Source organism: Salmo trutta, chromosome 21 (assembly GCF_901001165.1).
Source record: "Salmo trutta chromosome 21, fSalTru1.1, whole genome shotgun sequence".
In the NCBI taxonomy this organism is placed as follows: Eukaryota; Metazoa; Chordata; class Actinopteri; order Salmoniformes; family Salmonidae; genus Salmo; species Salmo trutta.
This window is the reverse complement of record NC_042977.1, coordinates 34163070-34189190: the sequence shown is the minus strand read 5'-3', so window position 1 is coordinate 34189190 and position 26121 is coordinate 34163070. Positions and strand designations below refer to the sequence as shown.

The 26121-nt window shown below is 42.4% G+C and overlaps 1 protein-coding gene across 1 annotated transcript; it reads left to right on the top strand.

Moving 5' to 3' along the window:
- Positions 1–24405, top strand: LOC115157230 (afadin- and alpha-actinin-binding protein). Its single transcript, XM_029705312.1, has 14 exons — positions 1–301; positions 8272–8388; positions 8547–8719; positions 8959–9171; positions 9457–9567; positions 9806–9941; positions 10127–10202; positions 10329–10548; positions 11318–11489; positions 15747–15886; positions 18464–18640; positions 22380–22497; positions 22610–22760; positions 24166–24405. The coding sequence occupies exons 2-14, from the start codon at positions 8346–8348 to the stop codon at positions 24317–24319; spliced, it is 1884 nt and encodes a 627-aa protein (XP_029561172.1). The 5' UTR covers positions 1–301; positions 8272–8345; the 3' UTR covers positions 24320–24405.
- The last annotated feature ends 1716 nt before the right edge of the window (positions 24406–26121 follow it).

The window sequence follows — 26121 nt, the reverse complement described above, 5'->3', positions numbered from 1 at the left end:
ACCTTTGGATAAATAGTCCGTCAAAGGAACGACGGTTGTGCACATGATCCAATACAGTGGACTGATACTGGTTGCTTGACAACGCGCCCGCCAATGACGGTGGTGTTTGTTTTGAAGCCAAGAAGAGGACTTTAAAATAAACCTACCTTGCCAATGTGGGCATTCACTGTTAAGAACTACTTAGTTAGCTAACTATAGCTAGATAGAGACGGATTTCACTTATTTAACTATTGTAGCCTTCTTGAATTGGCAGGCAGGCTAATCAATATAATCCCTCACTCCACGTCGGACCCAAAATCAAGTGAGTATCCACACTAAATTAACGCCGGCATTCAGCCATGACATGTCCTAGCTAGTTAGCTACGAAAATATTTTGCAACGTTTCATCAAAACCTAGCTAGCTACTAGTACTCCAGCAGCTAACTATATATACTGTAGTAGCTTTCTACCTGGCTAGCTAGGTAAACCAGCCAGGTCAACTACGCCAACGGAACAGATCCTTGAACGTTAATAGTAGTTTACAGAGTTAACTTTTAGCTAACGTTAATCAAACTTTAGATAACGTTAACGCCAACTTAATTTGCTAGCTAGTTATCTCGCTAACGTTAAGTGTTTACATGCAAGTGTGAATACGTTTTCAACTGAGCCTCCTGTTTATTGAGCTCACTTGCAGCATCTCAATAAAATGATAAAAAATATATAGTTTGGTGTGTTGATACTAACTTTAGGCTATAACTGTATACTCACCCAATGTCTGATATTGTCAACACTAAAATGTTTGCTTCTTGTCAGTTGCCTGCTCATATTGAATTCAGATTTATTTTGGGACGTAACGTCGGGAGTCTGTATTGGTTGGACTCCCTAATACAGACTCAATGTTGTGTCAAATCATTGGTTGTGTCCCAAAGCTAAATTCAGATGGAAGCACAGTGAGTGGATGTGGCTCTGTAACTCCCCTGTTTTGGTTAAAGCGTGACATAGGGAAAACTTAAATGGGAGTTAGTGTGAGTGCAGATAAGAGACCTATGCAGCCTGGTTAAATGGATAAGGACACCACATAGCTACTGCCACTGTGGCTCGATTTACCTTCTACTCCGGTACTATCAGATGCAGCGGTGTGTGGGTAAAATCACTGAGGAAGCCAAACCAGTATAAAAGCCATATTACAACCTATGTTGTGATATTTGTGTTTGCTCCCATTTGAACATACATCACCGTGATAAACAATAAGGCATGTAAATAAGTCAGTGGTTGAATAAATTCAACTACATATGTTTGTTTCATCACAAAACCGGCAAGCAACATCTGTTCTGTGAAGTCCACAAAGCAAATATTACATGTAACAAATAGTTATATAATGAACAAAAATATAAACACAACATTTAGTGTTGATCCTCGTGAGCTGAAATAAAAGATCCCAGAAATGTTCAATACGCATAAAAAGCTTATTTCTCAAAAAACAATTGCTGAAATATGTTTACAACCCTGTTAGTGAGAATTTCTACTTTGCCAAGATAATCATCCACCGGACAGGTGTGGCATGATCATTACAGTTTCACCTTGTGCTGGGGACAATTAAAGGCTACCCTAAAATGTGCAGCTTTGTCATACAACACAATGCCACAGAAGTCTCAAGTTTTGAGGGAGTGTGCAATTGGCGTGCTGACTGCAGGAATGTCCACCAGAGCTGTTACCAGAGAATTTAATGTTCTCTACCATAAGCCGCCTCAACGTCGTTTTAAAGAATTTGGCACAGCCTCTGCTATTGGGCCCCCGAGTGACGCAGTGGTCTAAGGCACTACATCTGTGTCCCTGGTTCGAATCCAGGCTGTATCACATCCGACCGTGATTGGGAGACCCTTAGGGCGGAGGACAATTTGCCCGGCGTCGTCCGGGTTTCAATGAAATTGTTCTTAAAAATAATTCAGCACCATTTCAACTTTAAACCTTTAAACATGATCAAATCAACCAGGTTATATATGCTTAGTTTAATACACTGAAAACAAATTTGGAGACCAAAAACAATTCAGTCCAATGTTGCTAAATATCATGTGGCTGTCCATGGCACTGATTTCTGTCTGTCTATGTGTGTGTGTGCATGCCTACTTGTAAACTAGTTGAACGCCAATGCCATCCTCTCTCATGCTGGCAAAACGGTTTATGGCTCTGTAATACAGTACACTTTTAGTTTTTGTAATCATAGGCTAGCTAAAATGCTGGTTAGCCTAGGATATCAACACAAGCAGACCTGAAACTAAAATTACGTTTTGCTTTGGATTTGATTGGTGAGAAGCCATATACAAACTGGGGGGGGGGGGGTGGTGTGTTGTTTTGCTGCACCCGGACAACCCACAGTTGAGCTCAGCTCAATGCTGATCTTTTATTTTTTTAAATGTATCAAGGGAAGCCAAATGCTTGCTGGCATCAATCAATCAAATTCTACAGCTGCAATGTCACTATTTTTGTCCAGACAGCATTAGATACATGGGCTACACATACTGAGACAGAGGGGTGCTGTTTCCCTCGTGCGGTTCATTTCTCTGAGATTCAGCCACTTGCTAATTGACGGAAAATTATGAAAACACTTTTATTGGTCAAATATTTGTGAAAGCCTGGGTTTCCCTTGGCATCCACAAATACATTCCACTGATCACGTGTTGCCCAAGGCTATCAAAACAGTCCGGTCTACTATACTTAAGTCTACAATGGAATGCACACCATGTTTAAACTGAGCACAATAACTGTACCAGGGGCCTATTTTTAAAGTGTAGTTACTAGAATGTAGAGTGTGGTTCAGCTTGTTGCACCAGGAAAGTCTTAGGATCATATTATAGTCAAAGGGATCTGACCAATGGAAGGATCATACTGAGGCCTACTTGAATAATGTGTCTGCAGGTGTCTATTGTTAACTTTTTTCTCAAACTATCTTAGCGTTTTGAATTCCGTGACGTTGTTAAACCTTGCACGTATGTGTGTGTGTGCCTGCCTAAAAGCCTCCCTCTGGTATACAATCACACACTAGCCCAGAGATGGCCGCCTCGTGTTCCTTGGAAACTATGCATTTTTTTGTGTTATTTCTTACATTGTTACCCCAGGAAGTCTTAGGTTTTAGTACATACAGTCGGGAGGAACTATTGGATATAAGAGCAACGTCAACTCACCAACATTACGACCAGGAATACGACTTTCTCGAAGCGGATCCTCTGTTTGGTCCACCACCCAGGACAATGGATCGGATCCCAGCAGGTGACCCAAAACAACGGCGCCGCAGAAGGGGCAGACGGAGCGGTCTTCTGGTCAGGCTCCGTAGACGGGTACATCGCACACCACTCCCGAGCATACTACTCACCGATGTCCAGTCTCTTGACAACAAGGTAGACAAAATCCGAGCAAGGGTTGCCTTCCAGAGAGACATCAGAGACTCTAACATTCTTTGTTTCACGGAAACATGGCTCACTCGGGATACGTTATCAGAGTCGGTACAGCCACCCGGTTTCTTCACGCATTGCGCTGACAAACAAACATCTCTCTGGTAAGAAGGGCGGGGGTGTATGCCTTATTATTAATGAGACGTGGTGTGATCATAACAACATACAGGAACTCAAGTCCTTTTGTTCACCTGACCTAGAATTCCTTACAATCAAATGCCGACCGCATTATCTACCAAGAGAATTCTCTTCGATCATAATCACAGTCGTGTATATCCCCCCCCAAGCAGACACATTGACGGCCCTGAAAGAACTTCATTTGTCTCTATGTAAATTGGAAACCACATATCCTGAGGCGGCATTTATTGTAGCTGGGGATTTTAACAAGGCTAATCTGAAAACAAGGCTCCCTAAATTTTATCAGCATATCGAATGCGTGACCGGGCTGGCAAAACCCTGGATCATTGTTATTCTAACTTCTGTGACGCATATAAATTCTCCCCCTCCCTCCTTTCAGAATCTGACCATGACTCCATTTTGTTGCTCCCAGCCTATAGACAGAAACTAAAACAGGAAGCGCCCGTGCTCAGGTCTGTTCAACGCTGGTCCAACCAATCGGATTCCACGCTTCAAGATTGCTTCGATCACGTGGACTGGGATATGTTCCGCATAGCGTCGGACAATAACATTACATTTGGTGAGTTTATTAGCAAGTGCATCGGTGATGTTGTACCCACAGCGTCTATTAAAACATTCCCCAACCAGAAACCGTGGATTGATGGCCGCATTCGCGCAAAACTGAAAGTGCAAACCACTGCTTTTAATCAGGGCAAGGTGACCGGAAACATGACCGAATACAAACAGTGTAGCTATACCCTCCAAGGCAAACAAGCTAAGCGTCAGTATAGAGACAAAGTAGAGTCGCAATTCAACGGCTCAGACACGAGAGGTATGTGGCAGGGTCTACAGTCAATCACGGACTACAAAAGGAAAACCATCCCCGTCGCGGACCATGATGTCTTGCTCCCAGACAAACTAAACAACTTCTTTGCTCGCTTTGAGGACAATACAGTGCCACTGACATGGCCCGCTACCAAAACCTGCGGGCTCTCTTTCACTGCAGCCAACGTGAGTAAAACATTTAAACGTGTTAACCCTCGCAAGGCTGCTGGCCCAGACGGCATCCCCAGCCGAGTCCTCACAGCATGCCCAGACCAACTAGCTGGTGTGTTTACGGACATTCAATCAATCCTTATCCTAGTCTGCTGTTCCCACATGCTTCAAGAGGGCCACCATTGTTCCTGTTCCCAAGAAAGCGAAGGTAACTGAGCTAAATGACTATTGCCCCGTAGCACTCACTTCCATCATCATGAAGTGCTTTGAGAGACTAGTCAAGGACCATATCACCTCCACCTTACCTGACACCCTGGACCCACTCCAATTTGCTTACCGCCCCAATGGGTCCACAGACAACACAATCGCACTGCCCTAACCCATCTGGACGAGGAATACCTATGTAAGAATGCTGTTCATCGACTACAGCTCAGCATTTAACACCATAGTACCCTCCAAACTCGTCATTAAGCTCGAGCCCCTGGGTCTCAACCCCGCCCTGTGCAACTGGGTCCTGGACTTCCTGACGGGCCGCCCCCAGGTGGTGAGAGTAGGTAACATCTCCACCCTGCTGATCTTCAACACTGCAGCCCCACAAGGGTGTGTTCTCAGCCCTCTCCTGTGCTCCCTGTTCACCCATGACTGCGTGGCATTGCACGCCTCCAACTCAATCATCAAGTTTTCAGACGACACTACAGTGATAGGCTTGATTACCAACAACGACGAGACTGCCTACAGGGAGGAGGTGAGGGCCCTCGGAGTGTGGTGTCAGGAAAATAACCTCACACAATGTCAACAAAACAAAGGAGATGATCGTGGACTTCAGGAAACAGCGGAGGGAGCAGCCCCCATCCACATCGACAGGACAGTAGTGGAGAAGGTGGAAAGTTGTAAGTTCCTCGGCGTACACATCACGGACAAACTGAAATGGTCCACCCACACAGACAGCGTGGTGAAGAAGGCGCAAAAGCGCCTCTTCAACCTCGGGAAGCTGAAGAAATTTGGTTTGTCACCAAAAACACTCACAAACTTTTACAGATGCACAATCGAGAGCATCCTGTCGGGCTGTATCACCGCCTGGTACGGCAACTGCTCCGCCCACAACCGTAAGGCTCTCCAGAGGGTAGGGAATAGAGGTCGATTTAATTAGGGCCGATTTTTCAAGTTTTCATAACAATCGGTATTTTTGGACACTGATTAGCCAAATTTAATTTATATATTTTTTTTAAGACCTTTTATTTAACTAGGCAAGTCCGTTAAGAGCACATTCTTATTTTCAATGATGGCCTAGGAACGGTGGGTTAACTGCCTTGTTCAGGGGCAGAACGACAGATTTTTACCTTGTCAGCTCGGCGATTTGTTTTTGCAACCTTACATTGCACTCCACGAGGAGCCTGCGTGGCAGGCTGACTACCTGTTACGCGAGGGCAGCAAGAAGCCAAGGTAAGTTGCTAGCTAGCATTAACCTTATCTCATAAAAAACAATTCATCTTAACATAATCACTAGTTAACTACACATGGTTGATATTACTAGTTCATCTAGCGTGTCCTGCGTTGCATATAATCAATGCGGTGCCTGTTCATTTCTCATCGAATCACAGCTTACTTCGACAAAAGGGTGATTTGCAAAAAAAGCACATTTGCAAAAAAAGCACTGTTGCACCAATGTACCTAACCATAAACATCAATGCCTTTTCTTTTAAAGTCAATACACAAGTATATATTTTTAAACCTGCATTTTTAGTTAGTATTGCCTGCTAACATGAATTTCTTATAACTAGGGAAATTGTCACTTCTCTTGCGTTCCGTGCAAGCAGTCCGGGTATATGCAGCAGTTTGGGCCACGTGGCTCATTGCGAACTGTGAGAAGTCCATTTATTCCTAACAAAGGCTGTAATTAATTTGCCAGAATTGTACATAATTATGACATAACATTGAAGGTTGTACAATGTAACAGCAATATTTAAACTTAGGGATGCCATCCATTAGACAAAATACGGAACAGTTCTGTATTTTACTGAAAGAATAAACGTTTTGTTTTCGAAATGATAGTTTCCAGATTCGACCATTTTAATGACCAAAGGCTCGTATTTCTGTGTGTTATGTTATAATTAAGTCTATGATTTAATAGAGCAGTCTGAATGAGCGATGGTAGGCTCCAGCAGGCTCGTAAGCATTCATTCAAACAGCACTTTTATGCATTTGCCAGCAGATCTTTGCAATGCTTCAAGCATTGCGCTGTTTATGACTTCAAGCCTATCAACTCCCGAGATTAGGCTGGTGTAACCGATGTGAAATGGTTAGCGGGGTGCGTGCTAATAGCGTTTCAAACGTCACTCGCTCTGAGACTTGGAGTAGTTGTTCCCCTCGCTCTGTATGGGTACCGCTGCTTCGAGGGTGGCTGTTTTCGATGTGTTCCTGGTTCAAGCCCAAGTAGGAGCGAGGAGAGGGACGGAAGCTATACTGTTACACTGGCAATACTAAAGTACCTATAAGAACATCCAATAGTCAAAGGTATATGAAATACAAATTGTATAGAGAGAAATAGTCCTATAATAACTACAACCTGAAACTTCTTACCTGGGAATATTGAAGACTCATGTTAAAAGCAACCACCAGCTTTCATATGTTCTGAGCAAGGAACTTAAACGTTAGCTTTCTTACATGGCACATATTGCACATTTACTAACTTCTCCAACACTTTTGTTTTTGCATTATTAAACCAAATTGAACATGTTTCATTATTTGAGGCTAAATTGATTTTATTGATGTATTATATTAAGTTAAAATAAGTGTACATTCAGTATTGTTGTAATTATTATAAATAATCGTCCGCTTTAATCGGTATCGGCTTTTTTTGGGGGGCCCTCCAATAATCGGTATTGAAAAATCATAATCGGTCAACCTCTAGTAGTGAGGTCTGCACAACGCATCACCGAGGGCAAACTACCTTCCCTCCAGGACACCTACACCACCCGATGTCACAGGAAGGCCAAAAAGATCATCAAGAACAACAACCACCCGAGCCACTGCTTGTTCACCCTGCTATCATCCAGAAGGCGATGTCAGTACAGGTGCATCAAAGCGGGGACCAAGAGACTGAAAAACAGCTTCTATCTCAAGGCCATCAGACTGTTAAACAGCCATCACTAACATTGAGTGGCTGCTGTCAACATACTGACTCATCTCTAGCCACTTTAATAATGAAAAATGGATGTAATAAATGTATCATTAGCCACTTTAAACAATGCCACTTTATAATGTTTACATACCCTACATTACTCATCTCATATGTATATACTGTACTCTATACCATCTACTGCATCTTGCCTATGCCGTTCGGCCGTTGCTCATTCATATATTTTTATGTACCTATTCTTATTCATTCCTTTACACACGTGTGTATATAAGGTAGTTGTTGTGAAATTGTTAGGTTAGATATTACTGTATGGTCGGAACTAGAAGCACAAGCATTTCGCTACACTCGCATTAACATCTGCTAACATGTGTATGTGACAAATAAAATTTGATTTGAAGTTAACATGCAAACCCTCTTTACTCAAGCTCAAAGTATCACTCTACTACAGTCTAGTGTAACAGCCAAGGCCTGAAAGCCCGTCCCATGCTGGCACGTCACACAGATGACGGTTAATCCTGCATGGTGTTGAAGAATCGACCCAGATTATCCTGCATTAGACGCTTATGTCATTGGCTTGATGCTCCATTTCAGGATTCTGTTCCAGTGAGGGAAGCCTCCGGTTGCTCTCACAGATGATCTCCCTACTGTCTTGACGCTGTGTTGGCATGGAAGACTGGTGGACTACAGCAACTATAGAGCCATCAATAGGTAAGTTAATTCAAATGGCATCTCTGGGGGGGAATTGTTTGATTTTATGGGATGCATTTTTGTTACCTAATTTTAGAACATTTTAAACCTCTTAGGCAGTCTGAGTCAACTCTTAATGTATCAATTGGTTGTTCTCTCCATTTCCCTACTGTGTTTAGAAAACCATGAGCTCTCCGACATACCAAGAATGACGATGTCCCCCTCGAGGCATCATAACAACCTTCCTACAATGCACTCCTCCACCATGCCGCTGTCCAAGAGTTCCTACAATGTGTTAAGTGCCTTCTGCACTGAGGACAATGTTCCCCGGTGTATCTCTTACATCAATCAGGTACTGCACCATTGAAATGACTATTATTTAGGCTACATTTAGAATATCAATACTATCCCAATACTCTGTGAAAATAGCATTGTGTAATGTGCTGCTTGCTTGTTTATATAGCCAGGTATCACTATTCTTCTTCACTACTTGATTTGAGTTTTTGTGTATCTGAAGCTTCATTTATCTCATGCACTGAATCCTCTGAGTGCTAACCTATTTGTCTGCCCTCTTTTTGGGGCCTTGTACAGGAGATTGACTCTCTGGGGTTCTCCTCTGCCTGTATTGAGGCCAGCTCACCAGAGGTAAGCGGGGGGCTGAACGCTGTGCCAGCCCTGAACGGCATGTATGAGCTGCTCCAGATGCAGCGCCGCAGCCAACGCAGCCTGCAGGAGCAGGAGGCGGAGAGTCTGAAGCGCTCCAGCGCCCTGGAACACCTGCAGATCACCAACTCCAGACTCAAGGTCAGGCAGTCTTTCCCATACATCGTTTTCCAGACAGGGTGCATATTGTCAATAGAAAGCTAGGTTGGGGCGCCTATAGAATGATAGGAGAAACACTGAGACGGGGTTTACCGCAACAACACTGACACTCATTTTACTATGCTTCCGATGTACAGTACATTGTCCTTGAGTGAAAGTTGCTTGCTTACTGCTTATAGGAGAACGTATAGTCTTAGTCAAGGTGAGCACATTCACATACACTAGACTATATGTTGACATTACATGTACATTTGTGTTTGTTCCCAGGATCAGCTGGAGCTCTCTAAAAGAGAGACGTCGGGACTGCACGAGGCAGAGAGGCAGCTGCAACTCAAAATCAAGACTCTGCAGAACTGCCTTAAAACCGAAAAAGATGAGGTAGACTTTGCAATATAATTGTTAATCATTACACTGTATATTTAATGATATGCTTATGTAACTGCAATCATCCATGGGAAATGTAGTTTCAGTGTGTGAGCCTGTCAAACCAGGGTCGTGTTCAGTAGGGCACACCGTAGCAAAGCATTATGCAACGGAAAAATGTTGTTCATGTTGGACAAGTTCAGGTAGTACTTCCCTGTTTCAAAATGTTTCCTCCCTACTGAACACACCCCAGGTGCAGAAGCTCCAGAGCATCATCGCCAGCAGAGCCTCTCAGTACAGCCATGATGCCAAGAGGAAGGAGAGGGAGAGCACTAAACTCAAAGAACGCCTCAACCAGCTACTGGTGGAAAAGAGGGATAAGAAACTCGGTAGGGGTGCTGGACCATGCTCTCAAGACATAGTTTCCTCCTCCTTATTCCAAAGGTTGTTGGAAATGTGAATATCTTTGCAACCAAGTATTAAAAAATAAAATAAATTAAACACCCATAAAAAAAACAAAAAAAAACATGTATGTCTTTATAAAAAGTCCCTCATTTTCTTTTATCTCTACTAGCGATTGACGTATTGAACTACTTGGGACGGGCTGATGGGAAGAGAAGCCAATGGAAGACTGTAAAGGTGGAGGCCAGGTAGCAATACTCATCAAACTGAACCATGTCTGTTTTTATGTGCATTCATCAACTCTTGATGCAACAAATCCTACATGGCTTTGGAGAAGCCACTTTGATGGGTGTGTTTATTTGCCATTATTGTAGACATGAGGGGGAGATGTACAAGTCCCTGCTGAGTGACTATGAGGTTCGTCATAGACACCTGATGCTGGAGAACGTTGAGCTGAAGAAGGTGCTGCAGCAGATGAAGAGGGAGATGGTGTCTATTCTGAGTCCTAGTCCTAGGAAACCATGCTCCAGCTTCAGAGACCATGTGGAAGACAGCCTAGAACTGAGTACCAGAAGTCCCCTACGTGACAGTACAGTGAGCTCCAAAAGTATTGGGACAGTGACACATTTTAAATAAGAATAGAATGTTTCTAAACTTCTACATTATTGTGGATGTTACCATGATCACGGAATTCATCTTGAGTAATGATTGAGAAAGTAATTATCATATCTGCAATCATGGTAGCATCCACATGAATGTAGGATTGTTTAGAAACATTCTATTCTTATTTACAATAAAAGGGACTCCAAAATGACACTACATTATTTACCATTCATTTCTATTGGGCACAAAATAATATGAAACACGACCAAAACAAACAGCAAATGCATCCAACAAGTTTGTAGAGTGACAATCTTCATTTAATCATTGCGTACTAGGAATTTGGGAACAAATACTAAACTTTTGACTACTTTTAATATAAATATATGTGATTTGTCCAAATTCTTTTAGATGGACTTTGTACAAAAAGTGTTGTAATTTCTAAATGGTTCACCTGATATGTATGAACAAAAAAAACTTCAATTAAAACTGTCTGCACTTGAACCTATAGTCGTTGTATAATTTCAAATCCAAAATGTTGGAGTACAGAGCCAAAACAATAAGATGTATTGCTGTCCCAATACTTTTGGAGCTCACTGTAGATGCAAGACCTAATACATTTTGATAATACTCTTACAAATATTAATCTTGAATTGCATCTTCGGTTATGTAGTGCCTATCACAAGATCTCTAAGCACTTTACGTATGGGAGTGACATCTGGTTAACATTGGTGAAGAGAAGTGATCATTGTTGTGCCTTCAGGCCGGCTCAGACGGGGATAAGGAGGTTGGCGACGGCAGTAGAGAGACCCTGGACCAGTCATGTGACCACGCCAGGGAACAATCCTGTGAGCATGCCCGGGAGCAGCTGACCAATAGCATCCGGCAGCAATGGAGGAGACTGAAGAGCCACATGGAGAGACTGGACAGCCAGGGTACAGACATCATCACATCGTCCATATTACCAAAGATGTTGACAATAAATCTGTAACTCAGTAGTTATCAATGGTTTCTCTGGGCATTAACTGGTGTTGTATGTATGTTAGCAGTTGATGTTACTCTTCAATTACACAGCAAATCAGGGGGAGAAAAAGGGGTTTATTCAAAGAGGACAAATCATAGATGTTATGCTGAGAGGTAAATGTTCATTCTCCCCTGTCCTCAGTGATTCTCTCCACAGAACAAAGCGACAAGATGTAGTTTCATAACCCAACCCTAGCCTGTGGTTGACCATTTATAATTCCTTACAATAAAACTGGGCCAATGGCCAAATAACAAGTATCCGGTTTCAGGCTCACTGCCTTGACAAATTCCTCCCATTGATCAATAATTCCCTATTACATAAAAACCACTGTTTCCATTGATTGTTAGTACTCTTGACTTTTAGTCCTCTGTGTATTTATCTTTGAAATATTCTTACTCCCCCAGACCATTTTTAAAAAGAAATATACTTAATGTATTTTTAGAAAACATGAAAAAAAATAGGCAGTACAACAAAAACATTAGCAGTAAGCATAAAATCAATCACATAAACACCTTGCATTTCTAAACACAAAGGGGATACTTTACTTCTTGTTACAATAAGGAATAGATTTCAAACAAAGTTATAGAAAATAAGTATTAACAGGTGTAATGATGTCTCTACCACATCCTGTATTAGGAGAGAACTCACAAAATAATTGTAAGACAATAATATTCAATCGTCCTATTGGCAAGGTAATCATTCACAAAGTCCTTTAAAAGTGACCAGCTATTAACTGTAACCCATCATAAGGATGTAGAGTTTCTTACAACGCTTCAAATGGTCTCATGTCTTCGTACCCACGTCTCATAGATGCTCCAAAGTATTTGACCATTCATCCAACTGTTTTGGAGATGCTGATTTATGTGTGATTACGGTCACTGGCGGTTTCTTTACTACCTTTTACAGCCTGTGTTCTTGTTGGCCTAAGACATCTTTTGTCACTGTTGTCAATCTGTTGACTCAAAGCCAGGCCATGCTGACCAGATGCTTGAAACCTGATCATCCTTGCGCAACTCAGCCTGAGGATAGATTGATGAAACAAAGGGTCCACAGGAGGGGGGCCAAGTCTGCTTTTATGACCCTCGCCTGTAATTGTTAAATTTCTAATTTTTAGGTTATCTGTTCACAAAGAGCCCTCAAACTATCTGTATCTCTCCAATGTCCTATCACGCTTATCAAGACATTTCTCATCCTGCTTCCTTACTTCGGCTAATACAGTTAGACCATCTTGTTTTTGTCAACGAGTAAGACGTTCTCTGTAAAAAAAAATTGTTTCCCCCCCCACCAAGCTTTTTGTATATCAGACAGATTCCATCTTTGTCAACAATGACATAATATTTCTTTATTGCTTGTCTACACTTCTCTACTTTGAAATGGTTCTTCATATCACTAGACCATGACTTTAAAATCTTTTTCATGCTCACATCCGGAGGAGCTGTTCTGCCCTTCTCCAGTGGTTCTCGCACTTAAAAATGGCATTACATTAACTTCAAAAGAGATGTATTTTATATATATAATACATCTCTGTTTATATACAGTTGAAGTCGGAAGTTTACATACACTTAGGTTGGAGTCATTAACTCGTTTTTCAGCCACTCCACAAATATCTTGTGAACAAACTATAGTTTTGGCAAGTCGGTTAGGACATCTACTTTGTGCATGACACAAGTCATTTTTCCAACAATTGTTTACAGACAGATTATTTCACTATCACAATTCCAGTGGGTCAGAAGTTTACATACACTAAGTTGACTGTGCCTTTTGAACAGCTTGGAAAATTCCAGAAAATGATGCCATGGCTTTAGAAGTTTCTGATAGGCTAATTGACATCATTTGAGTTAATTGGAGGTGTATTTGTGGATGCCTTTCAAGGCCTACCTTCAAACTCAGTGCCTCTATGCTTGACAGCATGGGAAAATCAAAAGAAATCAGCAAAGGCCTCAGAAAAAATGTAATTGTAGACTTCCACAAGTCTGGTTCATCCTTGGGATCAATTTCCAAATGCCTGAAAGTACCACGTTCATCTGTACAAACAATAGTACGCAAGTATAAACACCATGGGGGTTCACGCAGCCGTCATACCGCTCAGGAAGGAGATGCGTTCTGTCTCCTAGAGATGAATGTACTTTGGTGTGAAAAGTGCAAATCAATCCCAGAACAACAGCAAAGGACCTTGTGAAGATGCTGAAGGAAACGGGTACAGAAGTATCTATATCCACAGTAAAACGAGTCCTATGTCGACATAACCTGAGAGGCCGCTCAGCAAGGAAGAAGCCACTGCTCCAAAACCGCCATAAAAAGCCACACTGGTTTGCAACTGCACATGGGGACAAAGATCGTACTTTTTGGAGAAATGTCCTCTGGTCTGATGAAACAAAAATAGAACTGTTTGGCCATAATGACCATCATTATGTTTGGAGGAAAAAGGGGGAGTCTTGCAAGCCGAACAACACCATCCCAACCGCGAAGCACAGGGGTGGCGGCATCATGTTGTGGGATGCTTTGCTGCAGGAGGGACTGGTGCACTTCACACAATAGATGGCATCATGAGGCAAGAAAATGATGTGGATATATTGAAGCAACATCTCAAGACATCAGTCAGGAAGTTAAAGCTTGGTCGCAAATGGGTCTTCCAAATGGACAATGACCCCAAGCATTCTTCCAAAGTTGTGGTAAAATTGCTTAAGGACAACAAAGTCAAGGTATTGGAGTGGCCATCACAAAGCCCTGACCCCAATCCTATAGAAAATATGTGGGCAGAACTGAAAAAGCGTGTGCGAGCAAGGAGGCCTACAAACCTGTCTGTTACACCAGCTCTATCAGGAGGAATGGACAAAAATTCACCCAACTTATTGTGGGAAGCTTATGGAAGGCTTCCCAAAACATTTAAAGGCAATGCTACCAAATACTAATTGAGTGTATGTAAACTTCTGACCCACTGGGAATGTCTTGAAAGAAATCAAATCTGAAATCATTCTCTCTACTATTATTTTGACATTTCACATTCTTAAAATAAAGTGGTGATCCTAACTGACATAAGACGGGGAATTTTACTAGGATTAAATGTCAGGAACTGTGAAACTGAGTTTAAATGCAATTGGCTAAGGTGTAAGTCGGATAAGAGCGTCTGCTAAATGACTTAAATGTAATGTAAATGTGTATGTAAACTTCCGACTTCAACTGTATTTATTTAACCCTTTGGACTCAAACTTCCTTTTAGAACACATTGTTTCTGTAGGGCCTAGTTACCCATAACTTGTTCACTTCAAAACCTTGTTGAAGTCTTACATTACCCACACGTGTAAAAATTGCTACTCAACTAGCAACTCACTTCTATGCAACAAGGTTTCACAAAAAGGACTCAAACCTTTTAATAGACTTGAATCCCTATGATAGAGCTATATCAAACCTGTAATAGAGCAAAGGACCCAAACCTTGGGATGCGTATCACTCATTGCATGCACTAATTTGAACCTGATTTGTTCTTTTAAATGATATTGGTCTAGACTCACCCAGCAATATGTTAGCAGTCAATCAGGAGTTTAAGAGTTGAATCCCGTGGGTTGTGCTCAGCCCTCTCTTTCCCTGGGTAAACACACACACAGTTGCGGTTTTCCGTGTTGTTCAAGACCAATTCATCCGAGTCAAGGCACCAAGTGTTAGCAGTTGATGTTACTTTTCAATAACAGACCCCAAAGCAAATCAGGGGGAGAAAAATTGGTTTATTCAAAGAGGACAAATCATAGATCTGTCCTCAGTGATTCTCTGCACAGAACAAAGGGACAGGATGTAGTTTTATAACGCTAGCCTGTGGTTGACCAATTAGAATTCCTTGCAATAAAACTGGGCCAATGGCCAAATAACAAGTATCCTTTTTAAGGCTCAATGCCTAGACAAATTCCTCCCATGTCTCTGACCCATTGATCATTAATTCCCTATTACAGGAAAAACTAGTGTTTCCATTGATCGTTAGTACTCTTGACCTTTAGTTCTCTTGACCTTTAGTCCTCTGCATTGTGTATTTATCTTCAAAATATTCTTACATGTAGGTACTGTACATGACAATCAACTTAAAATCACTACCAGTACTGCTGCATTTAAAACTATTCTACTACCAATTGATTCTATATTTCTTCACCATTGATCAGAATGTGTTGTGTGTCATCAGCCTCCCTGGTGCAGCAGAGCCAGCAGCGAGCTGGTAAAGAGCTGGTCCCCAGACAGATCCATGAGGAGGAGATGGAGAGGATGAGACTGGAGGTCCAGCAGTGTAAAGATTTCATCCAGACCCAGCAGCAGCTCCTACAGGTTAGTAAGACCCACAACACAAGGCTCTCTTTTCAAACCGAGCTACAAATATCTAAAGTACATCTGTTTTTATTGCCTTGAATTTGAGCCTTACTAATCTTGTTCTCAGACACTTTCGACCAAATGCGTGAAGAGTCTGGTAGACCAACGTGTCGAACTTGGCCTTAGTTAGCGAATACAGAAAGGGCGGGAGAACGTCCTGGTGCATATGCATTGGCTTAATCTACAAACCAATCATCTCCCACAACACCTTCCCCCTAACCCTCCCCTGTACGCTACCACACCACAAGCACAGAGCCACACCTTGCAGTCGTGTCATTCGCTAAAATTAAATGATGACATACTTTACTCAGTAAGGTCACTCCCATGGAATTCTATGGTCACTCCCACTAAGGCCAACTTTGAACTATTGATGTACCAGGGGTGTAATCATTAGTCCAAACATTTTTGCAACTAAAATCAAATTTCCATCAAATGTATTTATAAAGCCCTTCTTATATCAGCTGATGTCACAAAGTGCTGTACAGAAACCCAGCCTAAAACCCCAAACGGCAAGCAATGCAGGTGTAGAAGCACGGTGGCTAGGAAAAACACCCTAGAAAGGCCAGAACCTAGGAAGAAACCTAGAGAGGAACCAGGCTATGAGGGGTGGCCAGTCCTCTTCTGGCTGTGCCGGGTGGAGATTATAACAGAACATGGCCAAGATGTTCAAATGTTCATAGATGACAATCAGGGTCAAATCATAATAATCACAGTGGTTGTAGAGAGTGCAACAGGTCAGCACCTCAGAAGTAAATGTCAGTTGGCTTTTCATAGCCGATCATTCAGAGTATCTCTACCGCTCCTGCTGTCTCTAGAGAGCTGAAAACAGCAGGTCTGGGACAGGTAGCACGTCTGGTGAACAGGTCAGGGTTCCATAGCCGCAGGCAGAACAGTTGAAACTGAAGCAGCAGCACGACCAGGTGGACTGGGGACAGCAAGGAGTCATCAGGCCAGATAGTCCTGAGGCATGGTCCTATGGCTCAGGTCCTCAGAGAGAGAGCAAATTAGAGAGAGCATACTTAAATTAACACAGGACACCGGATAAGACAGGAGAACTACTCCAGATATAACAGACTGACCCTAGCCCCCGACACAAACTATTGCAGCATAAATACTGGCGGCTGAGACGGGAGGGGTCAGGAGACACTGTGGCCCTGTCCGACGATACCCCTGGACAGGGCCAAACAGGCAGGATATTACCCCACTCACTTTGCCAAAACACAGCCCCCACACCACTAGAGGGATATCTCCAACCACCAACTTACCATCCTGAGACAAGGCCAAGAATAGCCCACAAAGATCTCCCCCACGGCACAACCCAAGGGGGGCGCCAACCCGGACAGGAAGATCATGTCAGTGACTCAACCCACTCAATTGATGCACCCCTCCTAGGGACGGCATGGAAGAGCACCAGTAAGCCAGTGACTCAGCCCCTGTAATAGGGTTTGAGGCAGAGAATCCCAGTGGAGAGAGGGGAACCGGCCAGGCAGAGACAGCAAGGGTGGTTCGTTGCTCCAGTGCCTTTCCATTCACCGTCACGCTCCTGGGCCACATTACACTCAATCATAGGATCTACTGAAGAGATGAGTCTTCAATAAAGACTTAAAGGTTGAGACTGAGTCTGCATCTCTCACATGGGTAGGCAGACCATTCCATGAAAATGGAGCTCTATAGGAAAAAGCCCTGCCTCCAGCTGTTTGCTTAGAAATTCTAGGGACAATAAGGAGGCCTGCATCTTGTGACCGTAGCGTATGGACAGCAGGACCAAATCAGAAAGATAGGTAATGCTTTGTAGGTTAGCAGTAAAACCTTAATCAGCCCTTGCCTTAACGGGAAGCCAGTGTAGAGAGTAATATACATTTTTTGGGGGGTTCTAGTCAAGATTCTAGCAGCCATGTTTAGCACTAACTGAAGTTTATTTATTGCTTTATCCGGGTAGCTGGAAAGTAGAGCATTGCAGTAGTCTAACCTAGAAGTGACAAAAGCATGGATACATTTTTCTGCATCATTTTTGGACAAAGTTTCTGATTTTTGCAATGTTACATTGATGGAAAAAGACGTCCTTGAAACAGTCTTGATATGTTCCTCAAAAGAGCGATCAAGGTCCAGAGTAACGCCGAGGTCCTTCAGTTTTATTTGAGATGACTGTACAACCATCAAGATTGTCAGTCAACAGAAGATCTCTTTGTTTCTTGGGACCTAGAACTAGCAGCTCTATTTTGTCTGAGTTTAAAAGTAGAACATTTGTCGCCATCCACTTCCTTATGTCTGAAACACAGGCTTCCAGGTAGGGCAATTTTGGGGGTTCATCAAATGAGTTAGTATTGGACAAATTCAGGTAGGTCCCACTCCATTTCATTAGCTTCTGTTTAAGAAATGTTTTGCAACATAATTGGTGTAATGAATACGCCCCCAGGCTTATGTGCTGTGTGCAATGTCCTGGGGATGAGGTTAGTCTAATAGACACTTACAGGAGTTATTCAGTCAAATGTTATGTCTGTTTCCTCTTCCTTGTGTTGGTCTGTGTGTGAGCAGCAGCAGTTAAACTCTCCCTGCTATGATGATGAGACTGCTGCTCTTCTGAATGACTGCTACACTCTGGAGGAGAAGGAGCGTCTCAAAGAGGAGTGGAGGCTCTTTGACGAGCAAAGGAGGAACTTTGAGAGGGAGAGAGAGAACTTCACTGAAGCTGCCATTCGTCTCGGACATGAGGTATCCATTTTGTTTTTGTAAAGTTCTCGAGACGGAAGAATTATATTTGGCCAAGATGTGTCACTTAAAAGCCTAGTACAGTCAAATTCATTTTTCCTGTGTTTTATGTATTTCCATACTAAACTCCGCATAAAAAGAAAAGTCCCCTTTTCAGGACCCTGTCTTTCAAAGATAATTCATAAAAATCCAAATAACTTCACAGCTCTTCATTGTAAAAGTTTTATACACTGTTTCCCATGCTTGTTCAATGAACCATAAACAATTAATGAACGTGCACCTGTGGAATGGTCGTTAAGACACTAACAGCTTACAGACGGTAGGCAATTAAGGTCACAGCTATGAAAACTTAGGACACTAAAGAGGCCTTTCTACTGACTCTGGAAAAACACCAAAAGAAAGATGCTCACGGTCCCTGCTCATCTGTGTGAACGTGCCTTAGGCATGCTGCAAGGAGGCATGAGAACTGCAGATGTGGCCAGGGCAATAAATTGCATTGTCCGTACTGTGAGACGCCTAAGACAGTGCTGCAAGGAGACAGGACAGACAGCTGATCGTCCTCGCAGTGGCAGACCACGTGTAACAACACCTGCACAGGATCGGTACATCCGAACATCACACCTGCAGGACAGGTACAGGATGGCAACAACTGCCCGAGTTACACCAGGAACGCACAATCCCTCCGTCAGTGCTCAGACTGTTCGCAATAGGCTGAGAGAGGCTGGACTGAGGGCTTGTAGGCCTGTTGTAAGGCAGGTCCTCACCAGACATCACCGGCAACAACGTCGCCTATGGGCACAAACCCACCGTCGCTGCACTAGACAGGACTGGCAAAAAGTGCTCTTCACTGTCAAGTGGCGGATTTGTCTCACCAGGGTGATGGTCGGATTCACGTTTGTCGTCGAAGGAATGAGCGTAACACCGAGGCCTGTACTCTGGAGCGGGATCGATTTGGAGGTGGAGGGTCCGTCGTGGTTTGGGGCGGTGTGTCACACATCGGACTGAGCTTGTCATTGCAGGCAATCTCAACGCTGTGCGTTACAGGGAAGACATCCTCCTCCCTCATGTGGTACCCTTCCTGCAGGCTCATCCTGACATGACCCTCCAGCATGACAATGCCACCAGCCATACTGCTCGTTCTGTGCGTGACTTCCTGCAAGACAGGAATGTCAGTGTTCTGCCATTTCCAGCGACGAGCCCGGATCTCAATCCCATTGAGCACGTCTGGGACCTGTTGGATCGGAGGGTGAGGGCTAGGGCCATTCCCCCCAGAAATGTCCAGGATCTTGCAGGTGCCTTGGTGGAAGAGTGGGGTAACATCTCACATCAAGAACTGGCAAATCTGGTGCAGTCCATGAGGAGGAGATGCACTGCAGTACTTAATGCAGCTGGTGGCCACATCAGATACTGACTGTTACTTTTGATTTTGACCCCCCCCCTTTGTTCAGGGACACATTATTCCATTTCTGTTAGTCACATGTCTGTGGAACTTGTTCAGTTTGTCTCTTGAATCTTGTTATGTTCATACAAATATTTACACATGTTAAGTTTGCTGAAAATAAACGCAGTTGACAGTGAGAGGATGTTTATTTTCTTGCTGAGTTGATGAGGTTGGAATCAGGGCTGTGGCGGTCAATACATTTTGTCAGCTGGTGATTGTCAAGCAAATAACTGAACGTTAATTAACAAACACATTTAGCATCTCCTGGCTTCCACGCATAGCTTACAAGCCACTTATGCAGACCTTTGGAACGGTTACATTTTTTAAAGTCTAATAAATCCATGTAATATAACCTACACCATCACAATAAATTCATTTGCTTTAGATGGGTCTAAAGAAGCATGATATGAAGAAATTGTTGTCTATTTCAGAAGAACAGAATAGCATTGTCCTGATCTGGCTATGCCAGATGGCTGTGGGCTCCACTAGTTAATTTAGTAGACAAGATTTGCTTAGAATTCTGTGGCATTATAGTATGAAGAATACAATTGAACATAGCTGAATAAAATGTAAAATAATATTTTCTCCAAATGATCTGAGGGAGTGCACACATGCCGCTATTGTGTTGAGCGGTTAACCAACGAAATAGGTACTCCTATATGCTTAATTGAGTTAATGTAACTTTAGTAGTTCTACAAACGTTGGGCTATATATCTTGATTTTTAATACATTGTCAGGCTGCATGATGCGACGCTAATGAGGATTTGAAAAAAAGAAGCTTGAAAGTTTGGTGGCTAATTTCTGCATTACCAAATGAGGAGAGTTACAAAATTCACACACCAGTCAGAGTTATACTTAAAACTACATCTTTAATAATTAAGATGCTTTTGCAAAAGCACTTTGACTTTCAATGATGCGCTATCTCTAATGAACCATTGATAAAGGGGTTACTCAAAAGTACAAAGATCTTTTTATACCCAAGATCCACCCCTCTCAACGTACATGACGAACCACAGATCTTAGGAACAGTTCACAAAGGTTAAGTTTTGTATGAAAGATATCTATAAAACATAGACAGCAACTGCTGTATCAACAGTGTTCATTGTATAGATCAGTATCTGGTCCTCCTTCCCCAAACTGGAACCGTCTCTCCCTGGTACGGTATAGAACAGAACCATTAGCTCATCCAATGGCATAAATCAATTGACAACTCTAGATACTCACATCTCAAGTAAACTCCCTCTTGACTCCACTCCTGGACAAGCTCACTGAGCGGAGTGACTTGCGCACAGACATTGTGGAGACAAATAATTGGTTCCCCATTTAAATCACGCCATCCCTTCACATGGTTTAACAGATACGTTCACATATGACAAGTATCTCACATAATTAAGATGTTTTATTTGCATAATATGCTTATCTATGTTACCCAACTAATTCTGATTCATCCGCCACAAAAGGCATAAGCTCTGCTTTGTTTTTAGTGCAGGCTGTTTAAACTTCATCAGTCTCTCATTCACAATTTGACAAGCACTTGATAATGCATCTAATTTCCCGGCGGCATCCCCATTGTGTGGCTGTAATGTAAAGTGAAGCAATGTGCTTAATATTCAGAAAGTTGAGAAATAATTATAGTAGGCCTAGTCTATAGAAAGCTGTTGTGATCCTCTTTTTAATAGAGTCCATCACTTGGTTTTCTCACAATTGCATAGCCTATAGAAATGTTGCGCAACATGAGCTAATGGGCTCTCATGAAGTGTTTTGATTCGATTTTCGATAACATTTGCAATGACGTCAGAGTGATGAGGGACAATAGAGTGCTGAGTACCAGGCAGTTAGCAAGTTTGGTAGGCTACTAATGACCATCAGCAGCATCAGAGCTTGGAGAAGCCCAATTACCGTGTCTAAACGGTAACGTGGAATTGAACTGCCATCATGACTCGTGACCGCCGGTGTGGCAGTAATACGGCCACCGAACAGCCCTAGTTGGAATAATACTGTAAAATTGTGATGCCCTTTTAGTGTAAGAGCTGTTTGAAAAGACCACCTGAAATTTCAACCTGTTTTGGTAGGATGGTGTAATCACCAGGCAATAAATTACTTCATAAACCAATGAGTTCCAAAACTCTGCCAATAACAGCTAGTTTTCAGTTTTCCACACAGTCCTAGCAAAATTCTTGCTTGAGAAATTGCTCTTTTTGACCATTTTTAATGATTGAGTGAGAATTATTTATTTTTTGAAGTCTACATTGGACCTTTTAACTGCATCTTAGCCCTCTTTCGTCAATTTTGTTTTCACAGAAAAAGGCTTTCGAGGAAGACCGTGCCTCGTGTCTCAAGAATCAGTTCTTGAACATGACTCAATTTGTGGACCGAAAAAGACATTCTGCGTCAGAATCTCAACATGCCTTATCAACTAGTACGTTGTATATTTATGCTGCAGCATTTAAACAAAATAAAAGTACATTTTAATATTCTAATGTGTGGTTTGTTTTATGCATGTTTGGCCACAATTGTGTTTTCCTTTCTAGGTAGTGACCCCGAGATGAGGATCCCCTCCACTCCAGCCAGGCTGACCAAATCCCGGACTTACGCTGTGTTCTCCACTCCTAAAGCTGTCGCTGGCATGGCCTCCACAGCTGATCTCTACCACACACTACGCCTCATACCAGACAGCAGCAGGTGCTCTATCCCAGCTCGCTATTGTCATAGTCAGTCATTTTAAGTTTTTGACACGTGTTTTATTAGTTGTATGTATGGGATACGCATTGTATACATCGTCCAACGAAATTATTACTAGCAAGTACCTTCTAGACAATGCAACAACAAGAAATAAGAAAACGAACGTATAGTAAATGGCTCAGTACAACAGAATAAGCTGTTTGTGATAAATCACATGACATTTAAATCAGTGTCTTAAACCAGTGCTGGGAAGTAAATCAAATAAATAGAATATTGATCATCACAAATCAGATTTTTTTGGTTGCAGGTGTAATTGCGGGTGTAGCGAAATGCTTGTGTCCCTAGTTCCAATATTGCAGTACTAGCTAACAATACACACAAATCTAAAGTAAAAGAATGGAATTAAGAAATATAGAAACATTAGGACCAGCAACTCTGTAGTGAGTGCAACCGACGACAGACTATATTTACGTGATTCAGCACTCGGTGGTCCTGTTCTGTGAGGTTGTGTGGCCTACTACTTTGCGGCTGAGCCATTGTTGGTCCTAGACATTTCCACTTCACAATAACAGCACTTAGTTGACTGGGGCAGGTCTAGCAGGGCAGAAATTTGACCAACTGACTTGTTGGAAAGGTGGCATCCTATTACTGTGCCACGTTGAAAGTCACTTTGCTCTTCAGTAAGGCCATTTTACTGCAAATGTTTGTCTATGGAGATTGCAAGGCTGTGGTAAAACCAGTATATAAACATTATTAAAGTGACCAGTGTTCCATGTTTATGTACATAAGGCAGCAGCCTCTAAGCTGCAGGGATGAGTAACCAGGTGGTAGCCGGCTAGACAGTGACTAAGTTCAGGGCAGGGTACTTGGTGGCTCGTGATGGCTATTTAGCAGTCTGATGGCCTTGCGATAGAGGTTTTTCAATCTCTCAGGCCCAGCTTTGATGCACCTGTACTGACCTCACCTTCTAAATGATAGTGGGGTGAACAGGCCGTGCTCGGGTGGCTGAGGTCCTTGATGGTCTTCTTGGCCTTCCTATGACACTGGGTGCTGTAGATGTCCTGAAGGGCAGGCAGTGTGCTCCCAGTGATGCGTTGGGCTGACCGCACCACCCTCTGGAGAGCCCAGGGTTTGGGGACGGTGCAGTTGCGGTAATACAGCCCAACGGGATGCTCTCAATGGTGCATCTGTATAAGTGTGTGCGGGTCTTAGGGGCAAAGCCAAATGTCTTCAATCGCCTAAGGTTGAAGAGGTGCTATTGCGCCTTCACCACACTGTGTGAGTGGACAATTTCAGATTGTCAGTGTTTTGTACTCCGAAGAACTTGAACCTTTCACCTTCTCCACTGCAAGGCTCTCTTTCAGTGTGGTTTGTGATCAACCCTTGTTTGTGCTTTATTCCTCAGCTCTTCCAGAGGCAGTTCAAAGCGAGGGAGCTGGCAGGAGTCCAACACCATCCATAGTAGAGAAGATTCTCGGGTCAGGTCCAGGGACAGATACGGAGGTGGAGACTGCTGCAGTATCTTCTCGCTAGGGTCAGAGGAAAACAGCCTCACCTGAAGACACACTCCAGTGACATTTATATTACTGTGGACTCAACAGACCACTCAGATGGCAGTCCATGGCTGTGTTCATTAGACACCAAACAGAAGAAAATGTAACGGAAAGGCTACCTGGATTTGTCCAATATGTCACACTCATTTTTGTTTTCCGTTGTGTGCCCTAATGAACATGAACCATGTTTCAACACCACCACTGTCTCAAGATAATTTGGGTAAATCAGGGTTCTGCTTACACCAATTCGGTGCCTTTTTAGATAAGTAGCTCGGTCAACAATTTTAACATTCTATCATAAATGGCACATGTTCAACTTTTTTTTTTAAACACGTTTTCCCATCAAGAGGTGTTAAATCTACAAATGATTATAGTAAGTGCTTATTAAGTGCCAAATATAGTAACAGGGTTGACGATGTCATCCTATATCAGCCATAAATGTCCTTGTGACAGGGGAAATGGAAGTTCGTGGTGTGCAACAGGGAGTGGCAATTGAATGCAAGCTTCACCATTTTTTTTATTCTTAAAACATTTTCTAGCCTGTATCTATGGGTAACAGGGTTGACTTTTATACTCAACCTGCTCAGTTTCACTACAAAACACCAGAAAATGGCCAAAAAGAATAGAACTAGCTCACCTGCTTTTACAGTATGATTTTACTATTAGATGTTCAATGTTTCTTTAGAATAAAAAAAGGATTAGTTTCACTATTAAAACAAGAGGTCAGTTCATGTAACAGGGTTAACCTTTAAAATAAGGGATAGACAAATTAATCACTAATCCATGAAATAAATCATCTTCAGAAATGGCTGTCAAAGCAACAATAACTAGGGCTTTACAATGATGGTGAAAACGTAGAGAAATGTTGGGTAAAATCTTCCTAGAAGTCACTGAGGGTGCATGGAGGGACATGTCAAAATGCTGAATTTTGGCACTTTGGCAAGTCTTTACTCACTAAAAATAGGAATTATTTTATTCTCCATGAAAGGGAACTTCATTTAATATAACAGACTTCTAAAATACAATATTGGTGCACAATTTCTACTTAAACAGAAAATCCACTCAAACTATATATATATTTTTTTTTTTTTTTTGTCATTTGCCTGTTTATATGGTCCCAAAATGTTTTGCATGTCAGCAGTCAAGTTTTCAAGATATTGGACTTTCAAGAGGTGCAAAAGGCACACTTTTTGTTGAACGAACTCGATATTTTCTCATTTGCGAAAAGCTATCAATCGGCTACTGCCTAATCCTGAATGTTTACACCTTGTTTTCATTACAGATCATTAATATTATTTTAATGAACTTTATTCTAAATGTTTAATGTTAAGTGATATGCTGCTCTGAAACTGCAATAAATGTATTTATTTTTAACTGACATCTCTGCTACATCTTGTGCTTGGTGTTTAGCACCCCTTAGCGGTTCATGACAGGAGTCATGAAGATGGCACCATACTGTATGGCTGCAGTCTTGCGAGCTCTGACCCAACTTTGCTATTTTGTGATTCTCTTTTTTTGCACTAAATGTATCCGTTATCACTTATGATTGATAACTTTTGAACATCAAATCGTCAGTTACTAACCTCATTTCTGGTTCAACTTTGACTCATCTGCTCTGTGTAACTCCAACCACATTTTCGGGCTACACGAGGAATGGCCGGCGAAAGAGGCAGGAGAGGGAGCCCTGGCGAGAGGAGCCCAGGAGCCCTGGCCAATAGATTATCTTGATAATAAGATGGATGACCTCCAATAGTGAATTTGCTTTCAATGGGACTGGTAACTACAATAGTATCTGCTTTTCTGAAATG